The 18362-nt window shown below is 28.0% G+C and overlaps 1 protein-coding gene across 2 annotated transcripts in view; it reads right to left on the minus strand.

Moving 5' to 3' along the window:
* Positions 1–18362, minus strand: part of LOC101239415 (uncharacterized) — a 54170-nt gene that overhangs the window by 12006 nt on the left and 23802 nt on the right. For both annotated transcript variants that reach the window (XM_065795354.1, XM_065795353.1), the window contains exons 5-8: positions 16976–17198; positions 4097–4289; positions 3610–3983; positions 1885–2023 (exon numbers count right to left, since the gene is read on the minus strand). In XM_065795354.1, coding sequence (XP_065651426.1) covers positions 1885–2023; positions 3610–3983; positions 4097–4289; positions 16976–17198 — 929 coding nt within the window. The remainder of the gene's footprint in view (positions 1–1884; positions 2024–3609; positions 3984–4096; positions 4290–16975; positions 17199–18362) is intronic.

The raw sequence follows: 18362 nt of genomic DNA on the forward strand, positions 1-18362 counted from the left end.
ATCTCAAATCCATCCTTGTATGGAATACTGTTGCCATATCTAGGGCAGATCTTCAAATGATGCCCTTTCTCTTTTAGACAACGTGCAAAAACGATTTGTAAACATATTTAGACCTGCTCTAACAGCCAACCTCCAAACATTGCAAATAACATCTCTTGTGCTCAAGAACATAAAAAGTTTGATTTAACAAGCTTGAATCTTTTATTTCTTGCTGAGGTTAGGTACAAGTAATACCGAAAAACACTGAAATTAAATAGTAATTTGTTTTTTGATAGAAACCTTAAAAAAAGGCTTTAAGGCCAATACATATGCATTAGGGTGGAGCGATTTTCATAGCAAAAAAAAAAGAGTTTAAAAACCAATATTACTGAGACACGAATCAATGTCTATTAATTATAAGATAAAAGTAAAAAAATATTTTTTGATTTTGATGAGATCTTGAGGGTCCTCTTTGGAATTTAAATTCTTGACAGGTCCTAATATTTTTGAATTTTTTTTTTCTAAACCATATCAACCTTGGACTCAAAAAAAGCAGAAAAAAATGCTTGTTTCATAAATAATAATTTTATTAAAAAGATTTTTTAGTAAAAAAAAATAATTGCAAAAATATACCTTAAAGCCCCCGTTTTGTTGAAGACGGGGGTTTTTAATGAAAAAAACAACTCTACTTTTTTAATTTTTAATTTTTTAATAAAAGCAAATATTATTTTCAAAATCAGCATATTATTTTGTTTCTTTTAAGTATCAAGTTGATATAGTTTAGAAAAAAAAAATTTAAACAATATTAGGACCCATCAAAAATTTAGAATCCAAAGAGGAACCTCAAGAACTCATCTAAACTAAAAAAAAAAAGAGTAAGGTTCTTTTTTCACCAAAAGATATTAATTTGCTGCTCAGGCAAATCAAATTTCAAAAATTTTCAAAATCGCTCCACCCTAATATGCATACCCACTCACTTTGTTATTATAAGTATATATATATATATATATATATATATATATATATATATATATATAATATATATATATATATATATATAAATACATATATATATATATATATATATATATATATATATATATAAATACATATATATATATATATATATATATAAATACATATATATATATATATATATATATATATATATATATATATATATATATATAAATACATATATATATATATATATATATATATATATAAATACATATATATATATATATAAATACATATATATATATATATATATATATATATATATATATATATATATATATATATATATATATATATACTTATAATAACAAATTTAGCTGTTCTAATATTGTTTGCACAATTTTAGCTTTAAGTTAAATAGACCTACTAGCAGTATAACAAACTTATTTCTTTTTCCTCTCCTTGATTTTCGACAGTTTATACTGATAAAAGTAAATGATAAAAATTATTTTCTACTTTAAACAAAAATAAAAATTAAGTTGAAGATTGCAATGTGACTTAAAATGCCACAAATTTCCTGCTGTAGTTAAACTGTTGAAAACTACTTTAGTAACATCATAAGCTTTATAGACTTGTTTTTAAAACTTACTTTAGAGTGAAGAAATTAAGAAGTAAAGTTTTCAAATTTACATGTAACACTTCCCAAGCATTCAAAAATATGATTTTTTTTGTAGACTGTCTAAGTTTCTTCTATGTAAGTTATAAATATGAACACGCCAGCAGCTTAATATTAGTTAAAACAAAACTTCAGAGACAATATTCAAAAGTATCAAAGGATTTTTTAATTCCAGTATTATTTTATTATATAGAACACATTTAGAGGGTGGGATAGGATGTAATATATTATGCTACTCTATTAAATAAAAAAAGATAAGTTAAATATACTAATGCAGGCGGTGATAGTCTTCTGTGTACATCCATTGATATGCTTGATGTATTAAACTTAGCAACTCTTCTAGTGCTCGGAAATTTAGTATAAACTTGATCATCTATATCATCACAAATGGAATACTTAGGACAAACCCTAAAATTTAATGTAATGTAAAACTTTATAAAATAAGAATAAGAAGAATTTTGAAGTTGAAGTATATTTTTAAATTTGTAAGTAATGAAGCTAAAGTTTTTTTTCAACTTTAAGTTAGTAAAACACAATTCATTTTAAATTTGTTTTGTACAAGTTTAATTTGCCTTTTTTAAATGCACTTACATAAATGGAATTTATAGTGTTTTTATATAACCTCAATTTGTGACCTTGAATATTTTTTTATATACATTTATGTCGTAACACTAAACTGATTCTATATTGGAACAGACTCTAGGCTCTTAAGCTATGGTGAAGGTTACTTACCTTGAAGCTTTAAGCTATGGTAAAGGTTACTTACCTAGAAGCTTTAAGCTATGGTAAAGGTTACTTACCTAGAAGCTTTAAGCTATGGTGAAGGTTACTTACATAGAAAATAGAAAACTCAGATATAAAACTTTCAATTTATTTGTGGTTGAAAGTAGGAAGAACTTTGAACAGTAATCTTTCTAGTGGTAGTACCACAGTGATAATACTCCTGATCAGGACAGAATAATGACAGAAAAGGTTAAAATCTTACACTATCTCATACTTAAATAAGAAAATGGCATTGTAACCATTAATTTTTATCTTTCTTTAAATGTGGTTTGTTTTATACATTTATATATAAGCTTATTTCGTGATTTTAAATTTGTTTTTATATGTATTTAATAATAGTAAAATAATTGCTTTGAACTTGTTATGATTCATGATTTAACTTGTGTATTTTTATGAAACTATTTCATTAGTAATGAGTAATACTATATATAAGGTATGATAACATACAATAATAGAATAATTTTTTTTTTCATAAGTAATGAGTTGAAATACAACACTTGTACTGGAATGCAAAACAAATAATGGATATTTAAGTATACAGTTTAGGGATAATAACAGAGTGTATCAAAAGTTTTTAAAGAGGTTTGTTGGAGCAAAAAGATTAAACTAAGATTTTTAATTCACATGTTGTGAACAATTTTTAATAAACAATTTAGTTTAACTTTTTGATTCTAAAACAAAATTGTCTTGGGTCATCACTCAGTTAAGTTCAATGAATGTGCAATCATTCTATAGAACTTGATTGAGTGATGATTCAAGACAATTTTGTTTTAGAATCAAAATGTTAAACTAACAAACCTCCATTACACCACGGTTACACCCCTAATACACCCCTAATACAGTGCCCATCAAAACTAATTTATATATACAAGGCTGTACCCAGGCGTAAATTTAAATACTTTTTATCTATATTCGACCTAGAGTTTAAACTAAAAACTTGCATAAAATCTAAACTAATAAATACACCAAAGAGGAACAAACAAATATATGAAAAATACAAAGAAAAATTTTCACTTTGTCGCACATATCATATTACAATTTTATTGTTATTAAAAAATAGTTCTTATTAGAGAGTATAATATGTTTTTTTGATTGTTTTCTATATTTTATTCTTTCCTTTCATTAAACTATCCCTAAAAATAATAACTGGTATAATAACATAGTTATTGGGTTATAGTAAAAACTTATAACAACTAAAAATAACTAACTACCTGTATCTGGGTAAAGTACTGAGATTCAATCTTTCAAAACCATTATGTTCATCTTTTATTTTATTATGAAAGCAATTAGTAGTGTTGGTGACTTGTTTATCAGAGTTTTTAATGTTACTGGTTATGTCAGGTAAAGATAGCTGAGCTGTGATACACACATTCACATTAGATTCATATGACATTTTATTATCAGCTTGAATATTAACATCATTTTTATTATCAATGCTTCTGGATAGAGAACATTTTACTGATTGCTTGGCAACTTGGTTAAGTAATGAAGAACATTTTGCCGATTTACTGATGTCTTTGAAAGGTAATAAATTAGTATTAGTATTTCTATTTTGAAATTTCTTTGGTGAAATATTTTTTGTCATCTATAAAAATTAAATATAAGTATTATAAAAAAAAGTTTTGATAAATATGTAAACAATAATTTTATTATTAAGACAACTTTAGAGATGTTAGGTTCACTAAACTTTAATCTAACCTTGCACTCTTTTGAAGCAGGAGAAACAACTTTTTTAAATGGCACTTCTTTGTTCTGTAATAAATATGGTTTTTCTTCATATCTAGCTTCGTCTGACAAACTTGAAATTAACTCATTTGAATCATTAGATCCTGAAATTGTGGAAACCTTGAAATCTTCTTTTAAACTAAGATTTTTTATAAAAGATATCTCACTAAAAAAAATCAATAAAATAAAAACATTAACAATTGCTTGCACTATTTAGCAAACTATTTGTATTGAAATTAAAAAATAAAATTTTAAAAATGTAAATAAGTAAATGAAACCAGGGCAGATAATTTTAAAAATGTAATGAAGTAAATAAAAATGGGGTAGATAAAATTCTGTAAAAGTAAATAAGAAAACTAGAGAAGGGTTGTGCTGTTAACTAAATATAGGTTCTAGTAAATAAATAAAATGATTGTTGTCTAAAAGTGACTACAACTTTTTTGTTGAAACATTAACTTTTACTATCTTATTCTTTCAATACAAATTCAGTGAGAACAGCAAAAACAAGAAAATCAGGAAATGACTGTGAGAATCAGAAAATAAATTACAAGCAATTCAAATTATGCCTGCCTTATGCCAAAGAGATTGAATAATTGATTTGTTTTAAATTAAAAAACTTGTAAAAACCTCTGAGAAAAATATTAGAATATAATCAAATATACAAGATTAAAGATTAATATACAAGATAAATAAACAAGCTTAATATTAGATATACAAGATAGATAGATAAATAAGATAGATAGATAAGATAGATAGATAAAATAGATAGATAAGATAGATAGAAAAGATAGATAGATAAAATAGATAGATAAGATAGATAGAAAAGATAGATAGATAAGATAGATAAGATAGATAAGGTAGATAAGATAGATAAGATAGATAAGATAGATAAGATAGATAAGATAGATAAGATAGATAAGATAGATAAGATAGATAAGATAGATAAGATAGATAAGATAGATAAGATAGATAAGATAGATAAGATAGATAAGATAGATAAGATAGATAAGATAGATAAGATAGATAAGATAGATAGATAGATAGATAGAAAGATAAGATAGATAGATAGATAAGATAAATAAGATAGATAGTCATCTAAAAAGTATGATTACTATTTCTGTCAATGATTTTGCCATTTAATGAAATATATTTTAAATTACAACTTTCATAAAGCTATGCCAAGCATCCAAAACATCATTTAAATTCATCATTTTCATATCAGGTCAGGTTATCCTGCTACTGGTAATATGTGACCCAGTATAACCTGTTTCATGTCCTCCTGCCCTGTAGGACATTTAGGCAAAGGCTAGGAGATGCTAACTCTGACTTAGCACACCCCTACCTTGGTTGAGTAAAGGCTGAGATAGTGTCTCGATAAAAATACTCATGTGGCTCTTGGTTGAGTAAAGGCTGAGATAGTGTCTCGATAAAAATACTCATGCTGTTCTTGGTTGAGTAAAGGTTGAGATAGTGTCTCGATAAAAATACTCATCTTGGGCAGACCTTAAATGTATCTGGCTACTGTCTTGTAGAAGGCTTCCTAAACAGATTCTATCTGTTAAGCAGCTTTGCACCCCTTCTTCATCTATTAGGCTGGCTTAGATGTATTTATAATACACTGTTTCCAGTTTAGGATGTTGAATGCTAGATCATCTTAACTCATTGCATGGGTTTTGCTTATATCTCTATTTTTATGCCAAAGCAACTCATTCTATTATCTCCTAATGAGGGTACAGCTCTAAAACTCAATTTTATGGTTCCAAGGCCGGCTGGTAGCCAGGTTTCCCAAACTCTGTGGAAGCAATCAGAGAGGCTGATTCCATTAACAACTGTAAAATATCAGAGTACTTACAGTGCTATGTTACTTATGGTTGGTGTCCCTGTTTTTATTTTTGCTGTGCATCGCTTAGGCTTAGGGTTTATTAATAGCAATGAGGCAATTATTTGGACTATTATATAGTGTACTGAGTACTATCTGTGTTTTGAGTCAAGTTCTTTAACCAATTTAAAAAATGACTTTAGTATCAAAAACTATAAAACAAAAAAAACCATCATCATCGCCAAGGTCTCCAAATCTATCATTCACTAATATTCGTGGTCTTCAAAGTAACTTTTCTTTTGTTGAGTATTATCTCTTGCAAAGTTCACTAGACATACTTGCTCTTTGTGAGACTAATTTGAGCTTGGCTGTCTCATCTTGTGATCATAGTGTTGATGATTATCTCCCTTTAATTCATAAAGACTCCAATAGTCACATGCTTGGTCTGGGCATTTACATTCATAATAATTCACCCATTGTTGTGAAACTAGGTTTGAATCCTCATATTATTCTTTAATGGGCCTTCGTTTAGCACCACTTCACTCTATCACCTTCCTCTTTGTTCTATATCCCTCTCCTTTATCTCAAAACTGCACTCTTTTTAATGTTATTTCTTATCAAATTGACCATGTCTTTTCTCTTTATCCCTCAGCCAATATCATTGTTGTTGATGACTTTAATGCTTATCACACTAAATGGCTTGGCTCTAGTGTCAGTGACTCTGTAGGTATTAGGACCCACAACTTTTATCTTTCTCAATCTCGATTACAAACAGTCAATTTTCTAACTTGCTTTCCAGACAATCAGAACTATTTACCTTCTCTACTCGACTTATGTCTTGTTTCCGATCCTAGTCAGTGCTCAGCTTCTCCGCATTCACCCTGTGCTTCTGATCACAGTTTGATCTCTCTAAAGCTATATCTCATTCTTCTTTATCATTAGGATCTCTTAATCATTACTCTCTCTTACAAATACTTTAAAGCTGACTGGGACTCTTATTTTGACTTTTTTTGCTGATGGCTCTTGGGTAAAAATCTTTAGTTTTCCTGCTGACAAATATTCTTCTTATGTAACATCTTGGATTCAGGCTGACATGGAGTCTTTTATTCTCTTTTGGTGATTCCAAGTCAAGCCTTGCTCTTCTACATAGTTTTCCTCTCATTGTGCTGCTGCCATTTCCAACTGTAACTATTACTGCCATATCTATATAATATTTTCTTTTATACTTTTGACCATGGGATGAGGTATGCTTAAATGGTTATTGCTATCTGTTAATATCTGCTTAATCAGTTATAAGATCTAATACCTTTATATTAGATATTAATTTGATACAATCATAATTTCTGTAATAATAGATAAACCTAATGTTATTTTTAAATTAGTAACTTTTAAATACAGATAATTTATTTAATTCATTTTAATAATAAAACAATTCAAGTTCTTTGTTAATTGAATTTAAAGCCTATTTTAAGATCTGCATTTTTTATTTTTAAGAACTCTAAAAGATTATTTTTAAGAACTCTAAAAAGATTTTCAAAAGTCAAACTTATAAACAAGTTCAAACTTTTGATAAAGTTGGTACTTATCTCAAAAACCCTTGCTTCTCAGACAGTCAATTCTATGTTGCATGTTCAAGAGCAAGATCGTTTAACAGTTGTTTTATTTTTTAAATTTATGAAAACTCATTACAAGGTATGTCATTTAATAAACCACACAAACAATGTTGTACTGACAAATGTACTTATTTATAAACAATTATTATTTTACTATTAAACACCACGCTTTTCATAAATAATTATACAAAACAAATTTTGTTACTGGAAACCAGTTGATGTTACAAAAAACACAGTTGTTATTACTAAAAACACAGTTGTTACTACTAAAAACCCAGTTGTCATAGATTTTCTAATAGATTTTAAATAATTTTGAAAATATCAATCACTGAAAATCAAAAATTACAGAAAATCTGTTATTTTTATATTTTTATAATTTATAATTGAATAAACCAGGTAGTTTGATCGTTTGTTTTTTAAAGTTGATATACATGCATTGCAAGGTATGTCATTGAACAAATATTGCACAAATAAGGTTGTATTTATAAATGTTACTTATTTATATATTTTTCCGAGTATATATATTTAAGTATTTTTATGTGTTATATGATGTGGTAATGTGTGTTATTTATTATGTGTTTATTTGTGTTAAGGTTATATGGGGGTACGCTTTGTGAGGATTTATGTGTCATAAATAAGTAAATACTTGTTATATATGAAGTGTTTCTATGTGTGCTATGTGTTATAATGTTACGTGTTTATAGTTTGTAAGTGGTTATGTTGTTTCCATGGCTTCAAAGTGTAGTGACTTAGCTTAATTTACAGCAAGAATGTTGTCTTTGCTAGCCAAGTGGTGTACTTTGCTATAATGTGACTTGACTTTGTTAAGAGCAAGAATGTTGTCCTTGCCAGCCAAGCAGTGCACTGTCATGATAAAACATAATAAAATCTGTTTGTAGCCAGTGTAACCATAAAATGTGTAATTATTAATAACATATTTAATAAATATTTCTTACAGCCACTACAATTGTTGCGACAACAACAGCATCAACAAGTGCTGCCCCAACAGTAACAGGAGCGAGATTGATTGTAACTTTAATTTTTTTATATAGCTTTTACGTTGTTGTACTCACTTATACTTGACTTATTACACTGATTGTTTTTATTTTTTTTTAATAGTAGATTTTTGTTAGTAGTATATCACAGTAGGTAGTTATATATATATATATATATATATATATATATATATATATATATATATATATATATATATATATATATATATATATATATATATGTATATATATATATATATATATATACATACTATATATATAAATATATATATATATATATATACTATATATTTATATATATATATACATATATATATATATATATATACATATATATATATATATATATACATATATATATATATATACATATATATATATATACATATATATATATATATATACATATATATATATATATATACATATATATATATATATACATACTATATATATACTTAATATATATATATATATATATATATATATATATATATATATATATATATATATATATATATATATATATATATACATACTATATATATATATATACTATATATATATATATATATATATATATATATATATATATATATATATATATATATATATATATATTATATATATATATATATATATATATATATATATATATATATATATATACTATATATATATATATATACTTTATATATACTATATATATGTATTTTATATATACATACATATATATATATACACACACACACACATATATATATATATATATATATATACACACACACACACACACATATATATATATATATATATATATATATATATATATATATATATATATATATATATATATATATATATAAACCTTTGACAAAGTTTGAAAAAGTGGATTAATAGTATCACTTTTTTGGGTTTAATAACAACTTTATCAAATAGTGCTACATAGAATTAGTTTTCACACAACCAATTCTATGTAGCATGTTCTGGAACCAAGTTATTTGATAATTTGTTTTACAAGGTATGCCATTGAATGAATATTACACAAATGTTGTATTTGTAAATGTTCTTAATATATAGTTTTTGATAAGTATTTTTATGTGTATTATGATGTGTATTTTTATGTGTATTATGATGTGGTTTTTATTATGTGTTATATAAAGTTATATGGGTTTATATTATGTAAGTATTTTTATGTGTCCAATGTTAGTAGTAAAAATATGTACAATGAATTTTAAAAACTTAAAAACTTGAACTAATTTTAAAATTCCAGCAAAGCTTTTATTTATGGATTACACTCCCAATAACTTAAACATTTTCTAACAATCTAATTTCTTGATCTCTTGAAGGTTTGAGTAACTTAGAGTTTACTGTAATATGTTCTGTTATTTGTGAATTTTCTGATGTTATTGTTGTGTTGTTTTGGATTGATAGACGACTTGGTTTACCTTTACGTTGGTGTCAATAATTGAAAATGATTGTTGGGGAGTTTCATAACTGAAACTGTCTACATATAATTATTCACTAAAAGCCAAAGATTCAGTTTTCAAATAAAAGCATAAAGGTTTATCTTATTATGACTATTTATTTTAGCCTTGCTTTTTAAAAAAAAGTTCAAATCTTGAAACTTTCACAAAAGAAAAACAACCTCACACAGTAAATTTCTTATTAGTTTTCAAATAAATAAATAGAGTACATAACACATTAATGTGTAATAAGGATTTTCAATAATAATTTTGTTCCATTTGTCGAATTCTTTCTTTTATGACTGATTTTAGAAAATTCCAGAATTTTTTCCAGAAATGTTCTGAATGTTATTTGTTTTCTAAAAACCAAAACGAAGTTTCGATAACCTTCATACCATTTACTAAAAGACATATAACAATGAAACAATGTTATAATTTAAATTGCTTTTATAAGTATTTTTTATGTTGAATATAATATTTTTTTGTAATTTTTTTTCTATAAAGTTTATATTTCTATTTTATCTCAAGAAAAATGTTTTTTGTTTCTCAAACAAATTTTTATATTTTTTCTCTTTAGAATTATTATCTTATATGAATATATTGACCATTTTTGCTTTGTTTTTTTATATTTCCGTTATATTTTTTACATGTGAATGGAAACCATTTATACTTTAATCAGCTTTTGTAGTTACAATCAAGACAGTTTCCATTTGCATTAAGTATCGTTTTTCTGCACAAACAACAGGTATAATATTAATATAATTACCAAACTTAGCATTAAAAACAGCTTAGTTGAATGAATTTTTTTTTTTTTTTTTTTGTTATTTCACCTTTCCAAGGCCGAGAAGGCCTTGGGGAGGTGAAATAACAAAAAAAAAACTAAAGATGAGGAGATGACTACCGATGTGGAGGCTACTTTATTGTGGTTATAACCCTCTCTCAACTCTATAACTCCGAAACATGAACCTTGACAAACAAGATTGCTGCGCGGAGAATCAAGTTGAGCGTGGTACTACCAGGGATATGGTGGGGATCGAACTCGGAACTTCTCATTTATAAAGCGAGCGTTCTACCATGACACCACTACCGCATTAACTTATTAAGAGTTTTTTTTACAGAAAAACTTTATAAAAAAATGTCAAACAGCAGGTAGAGCTAACTTATTTGAAATAACTTGGTTCCTTCGGTTCATTTTTTTAAAAATAAATCTTAATGAGAGAGTTAGAGTTTTATTATAACTTAAGTTTCTAAAAACAAATAGTCGGGTGTGGAATAGACTTACCATGACCCGTATCATATGGGCCTTGGCAGCTAGTATATTATATTTGGATATCTTCTAATAAGGTTTACAAGTTACAAGACTAACACATTTTTTAATTGCCTTTATATGAACTGAAAATATATTTAATGCTTCATCTTAATTAGAGATTCACATCAGAAATTCATCATAAACCAAAGTATTATCATAAATTTGACCAAAACCTTGTTAAAAAATGCTTTTGATTCAGTAAATTAATCTGTTTTCTCAAACTGTATAATTAGCAGTCCCATCATATTTCATATCACTTTTTTAATAAAAATACCACAACTAGATAAATAAGAAATATTAAGTAAAATATTTTTAGAACAACAAAAAAAATTGGAGATAGGGTCAAAAAAGGTTGAACCAGGTTTTAAAATCAAAAATTAAAGCATTTTTGAAAATCATTTTTCACATTTTGAATATATGAGAACTTTTTTGAATAGGCAAGCCTCTACTATTAATGTGTTGTCCTTCCATTCATCCAAATAAAGACCTTGTAGTAGAATTTTGTCAGATTTACTTCACAATTCAGCTTTAGTACTTTCTTTTTATCTGATAATTGCTTTTTTTTAAATTATTTTTCTTATTTTCTCTCTGTCTATAACAAAGGAGATGCTCAATTTGGTGACCAAATTGAGCATCTCCAAAAATTCTAAATTCAACCAAAAAACTCAATATGATTATTGCAGTAGAGCAACTCCACAAGTTAATAGTGTAGATTTTAGTTGTAATCTCATTTAATAACTGTTAAAAAAAACCTTTACAAGAAGTTTGAAATCATGGTCAATATCGTTTTTATTACTAGAAACACATTATTCTTCAATTTCAACAGTATTTACAGTTAATTATAAACACAAGGGTTTTAAATAAGAATTTGATTTTTTTTTAACATCTTCGCTCCCAACAAGGCTGCAAGCAACCACTAATTAAAGTTGGAAGTTACTGGAAGAGAAAAGATGAAGATTGTAGAACAAGATAACGATTGACGGACGACTTAAAGGATTGCAAACTATATGAATCAGGAAAGCAAGATGAAGGAAGCGAATTCCAAACTACTGATGTTCGAGGAAAAAAACTAGACAAATAAGTGTTTTTGGAGCACTTAGGAACAGTCACAGAAAAAGGATGAGACTTAATTGAATGACGAGTAATATGAGAATCAATTTTAGTAGATGGCACAAGAGACGCAAGCTTTTTAAAGCAGTGCCCATTATAGTATTTGTAGAAAAGAGAAAGAGAAGCAACATTACGACAATGAGATAACGGTTGGAGGTTGGATATAAGAGCAAGTCCAACTATGTTTACAATGCGCTTTTGCACGTTGTCTAAAAGAGAAAGGGCATCATTAGAAGATTCGGCCCAGATATGGCAACAGCATTCCATACAAGGCCGGATTTGTGATTTATAGAGATAGAGAATAGAATCCGGAGTAAGAAAGTGTCGAGCTCAATAAAGAGATGCAACCTTAGCAGATGAAGCATCCTAGACTATGAAGGGTAGATGACTCATTGAGTACATTATCACTCATAAATAAAGGAAAATCTAAATTATTGCGATAACGATTGGCTGAAAAAAATTGAGTTTTATCTGAATTAAAGTTCACCAGCCATTGTGAGCCCCATGCTGTAGCAAAAGTGAGATCCCTTTCAAGCTCAAATGCCCTCTCAAAGCAATCAGAGAGTGTTGGCTTTTTATCATGACAAGAATAAATGGTAGTATCATCAGCCAACAATGCCACCTTAGATGTGAGAATTTCTGGAAGATTTTTAATGTAAATTAAAAAGAGTATAGGGCCAAGGATTGAACCTTGAGAAACCCCTGAAGTACAGAATAAGAGGAAGAATGCTGTCCATCAAGGACAACTTTTATACTACAATTGGAAAGGAAAGACTCGATAATCTTAAAGGTGTTACCAGTTACACCATAAGAAGAAAGCTTATGGAGAAGACCAGCATGCCAAACTTTATCAAAAGCTTTTGAAATGTCAAGAATTGTGATAGCCTTAATCTTTCCTTTTTTATTTAATGCACGATAAAACCTAACGGTTATTACAGTTAGCAAATTAGCTGTAGAACATAAAGATCGAAATCAATATTGATGATCAGAAAGTAAGTTGTTAGATTTAAGATGTGAAATTAAGTGTTTGCGAAATTAAAGATTCAAAAACTTTGCTTATGATAGGAAGAAGACTAATGGGACGGTAGCCAGATGAGTCATATTGCTCTCCAGAACTTTTGAAAATAGGGATAATAGACACTACTTTCCAGCATGCCAGAAAACAAGACTCCGATAGGCACTTGTTAAATAGTTTTGAAAGTATAGAACACAGCTCCAAAGAATACTTCTGCAAGATTACAACAGGTATGTTATCCGGACCACAAGCTGTAGAAGAGTCTAAGCAGGAAATCACTTTAGATACAGAAGCTGGAGTGATACAAATTTCAAGCAATCGATCAACCTGTTTGACAGCTAAATCAGGTAAAACGTAACTAGTGGAATCAAGAGATAGTATTGATGAAAAATTCTTAGCAAATAATTCAGCTTTGTCTTTAGGTAGGTGACAAAGTCTGAACCATACAAAAGAGGTGGAATAACAGATTTCCCCTTATTCTCCAGAAGTCACGAGAGTCTAATTTTTGTGATGAAATGCGAGATTTCATGACCTGAGAATAGTGGGGTTTGGCGTTAGACAAAACCTTTTCACAATGGTTTCTAGCATTAATAAACAGACATTTGTTTTCTGGAGAATTGTTTTGCTGATAGGTATGGAAGTAATGGTTTTGATTTGAAATTGCAGCAGCACAATGTGAGAAAAACTATTGAGAAGAGTAAGGCTTGACCTGTAGTCGTAGAGAGAGAATTAAAGATTAGTTTGAATCCAAGAAGTTATGTAAGTGCACATTTGTCAACAGGAAAATGAAAGATTTCTACTCAAGGGCCATCGCGAAGAAAATCACAGAAAGATTCAGATGATGAAGAAGAATGAGATAATAGTTTTAGAAAGATCAAACTGTGATCTTTTTAAAACTACTATCTCATTCCTTATCTAAAACTATTATCTCATTCTCTCCAAATTCACCCTTAAGAAGCACTTAAGGGTGAATTTGGAAAGACTGAGCACTGCCTAGGATTAGAAACAAGACATAAGTCAAGTAGAGAAAGTAAATGATTCGAGTTGTCTGGAAAGCGAGTTGGAAAGTTGACTAATTGAGTTATGGATTGAGAAAGGCAAAAGTTGTGGGCTTTAAGACCTGCAGAGTCACAGACACTAGAGCCAAGCCATTCTGTGTAATGAGCATTAAAGTCACCAACAACAACAATATTGGCTGATGGATAAAGAGAGAAGGCTTAGTTAATTTGATCAGAAATAACATCAAAAAGAGTGCAGTCTTGAGATGAAGGAGAGCAATATAGAACAAAGAGAAAGGTGATAGAGTGAAGTGGTGCTAAACGAAAGCACATAAAAAAATAGTCTGAGGATTCAAACCTAGTTTCACAACAAATGGGTGAATTCTTAAGAGTGTAAATGCTCAGGTCAAGCATGTGACTATTAGAGTCTTTACAAATTAAAGCTGAGACAGCTGAGCTCAAATTAGTCTCACAAAGAGTAAGTAGGTCTGGTGAACTTTGCAAGTGATAAGACATAACAGAAGAAAAGTTACTTCGAAGACCACAAATATTTGTGAATGATACGTTTAGAGAACTTGGTGATGATGATGATTATTGTGTTTTTAATTTTTGGTACTTTATTCATTTTTAAATTTGTTAAAGAACTTGACTGAAAGCATAGATAGTACTCAGTACACTGTTTAATACCCCAAGCAATTGCCTCATTACTATTAATAAACCCTAAGCCATAAAAAAGGGATCCAAATGTGGTCTTGACAATGCACACCAAAAGTACAAACAGGGACACCATCCATGCACAACATGGCACTGTTATTACTTTGATATTTTACAGCTGTTGATGGAATCAGCCTCTCTGAGAGCTACCACAGTGTTTGGGAAACCTGACCACCAGCCGGCCTCAAAACCATAAAACTGAGTTTTAGAGCTGTACCCTCATTAGGAGATAATAGAACAAGTTGCCTAGTCATAAAAACAGAGACACAAGCAAAACCCATGCATTGAGTCAAGAAGATCCAACATTCAACATCCTAAACTGGAAACAATGTATTATAAACGCATCTGCACCAGCCTAATAGATGAAGAAGGGGTGCGAGGCTGATCAATAGATAAAATCTGTTTACCCCATAAGTCTTTGCCTCGGAGGCCTTCTACAAGACAGTAGCCGGATGCATTTAACATCTGCCCAAGATGAGTATTTTTATTGACACCATCTCTAGCTTTTACTCAACCAAGAGCTCCAAGGCAGGGGGTGTTTTAAGTTGAAGTTGGCTTCTCCTAGCATTTGCCTAAAAAAGCGTATCCTACAAGGCAGCAGGACACGAAGCAAATTGTACTGGGTTACATGTTATCAGTAGCAGGATAAACTGACCTGATTTTTGGACATCACCACTACAATTATATCCTGAAAAATTCAAATTAAAGATTTGTCATCCAAAGCTTGTTTTGTGATCTCCTTTCAAGTTTTTTACTGTTTTTTGTGTATAAATGATTTTACCTAAGCTGTAACTTTCTAGTGAATAAAACTAAACCATGCAAACTTTGCTTACACTGTTGATAGCAGTAGTGAGTGCAGAGAGAAGTTTTTTCATGTTTTTGAAGTACTCATAAAAACATATCTTTGTTATACCATATCTCAGAATCATTTAGTTGGCTTAGCTCTGATATCTATAAAGAGTAGAACTGCAGAAAAGCAACTAATAAGGACACACTGGCACTGACAAAGATTACACTAATGTGTAGGCCTAAAAAATGCTTAAAAGAGCATACAATACAAGAAAAAAAAGTTAAAAATCCTTCAGTGTAGTTGTTTGATCAGAAAAGTGCTTATACATTTAATTTACTAATTACATGTTTATGTCACCATCACATTGATTTGAATAATTTAGATTATTAATATATTTACCTCCCTGAAACCTAGAGGGCTACCTCTCCCAAAGGTCCAATGAAGGGGGTAGAATTAAGAGGGTATAGTTTGACTACTATAATCAAAGAGGCTAATCATTTTTTATTTTTTTCTTAATAATGGAGTACTTCTTTATTATTCCTATAACTTATAACACAAACCATAAAAAAAAGTTTATATATACAGTCCTCGGAATTAGGAAAAATGAGGTCAGCAATTTTTGCTGACCTTAAACTATTAGAGGTTGGCTTCAGGTTGGCAAAAAAAAATTGAAACAAAGGTTTTATTGTAAGATTTAGAGTTGAGGTTGGCCATTATTTGTTCACCTCAACCAATTTTAGATCTGCAGTAAGGTCGGCATTGCCGAACATCTGTGAACAGATGTAAAATATAAAGTAAAGTATAAGTAAATTTTGTCATTTCTATCTTATAACAATTTTTGCACTAGTTTATGATCTATGAATTTTTTGAATAAAGTTTATTTTGTAAATTTTGCGTTAGTAAAATTTGTGTTTGTAAAAGGACATTTGAATGTTTTAAAAAAAAAGAAAAAAAAGTAATCTATAAACGAATCTTTAAACTGCCACTCAAATATATATATACCTTTTAATATTTTCACCATTATTATCATCACTGTTTCTATATCTTGTATCAATCTTTTCAGTCACTTGGTTTGAATAAACATCTTGGATTGAATGAATAACTTGGTTTGAGTGAATTACTTGGTTTGAATAAATATCTTGGCTTGAATGAACAACTTTATTCGCAGAAGAAATGTATGGAACAGCACCTTTTGCCCAATTATCAATTTTACATGGAGATGGTTCTTAATAACAACAATTTAGTTTAAAAATAATTAAATAATAGATATTTAAATTTTTAATAAAGTAATTTTAATTAAATCCTAAAGTTATCAACATTACCCATAATCCACCATTACGTTCCTTATTCATAAAACTTTAAATATAAAGTTAAAATTAAAATTGTTCCTAATTGCTACTTTACATATTATAAATGGTATGTAAAAGTAGTATAAACAACTTGTTTTTTTGAAGATTTCTACCTTTGTGAAATAAATTCATTATTTTGATTTAAATTCCATTATTTTTATGAAAACAAACATTCTGACTCCTTGTATCTTGTACAATAATTGGTAAAAGAAAAACAACACAAAAATTTTTTGTGTAATTCTCAAAAACCTTATATAAAATTTAAAAAATATATACAGTCTCTGAACAAATTATTAGCCCATCCACATCAATTTTGTAGAGTTTTGACAGTTGAATGTTTTAGGTGCCATTCAAACTGCAATTTCGTTTTTATTGGATTTATGTTTTTTTTTATAACTAAACACTTTCAGATTTTTAGAAATATGATATTATTTTTTTAGGATGACAACAATTTCAGGTAGACAAGTGGCACCTGCTTAATTTACAAAATTTGTCATCCATACTATTTGGATTAAGCATTTTTTTAACTGTTGTGATTTAATAATATAAAATTTGTATTTAATACAATTTTGAACAATTTTAATAACACGCATTTTAATATTTTGTTTATTATTTTTATATAAAAACCAATTTTTATCTTCTTTAAAATAATTTTTAATAAAAAAAAATAGCTTAAAGGTTTTAAATTACAAAAAAAAAAGACATTAGTTCTAAAAAAAGCTGTTATTCAATATCTATTGACCAATGGTATAAATCAGTAAGTGAGTAAGTAAATCCAATAAAAAAAAAGTTATTAGACTAGTCATCTCAATTGAAGAAGTGAGTTTTTAAGAAAAAAAGGTTTCTAAATAAGCAGAAAAAAATATTTACATAAAATGGAGCCCCGTGTCATACTGCATAATCAAAAAAATAGTTACTAAACAATAAAAGAGTGAGTTAAAGAATAACAAAACACTTGATTCAAGATATAAAAAACTGTACGAGTCAGAAAAATATAAAGAATGAAGAATATTCTAAAGGATTGATATTATAGAAAAAAA

The sequence above is a fragment of the Hydra vulgaris genome, chromosome 04 (genome assembly GCF_038396675.1).
Source record: "Hydra vulgaris chromosome 04, alternate assembly HydraT2T_AEP".
Lineage (NCBI taxonomy): Eukaryota > Metazoa > Cnidaria > Hydrozoa > Anthoathecata > Hydridae > Hydra > Hydra vulgaris.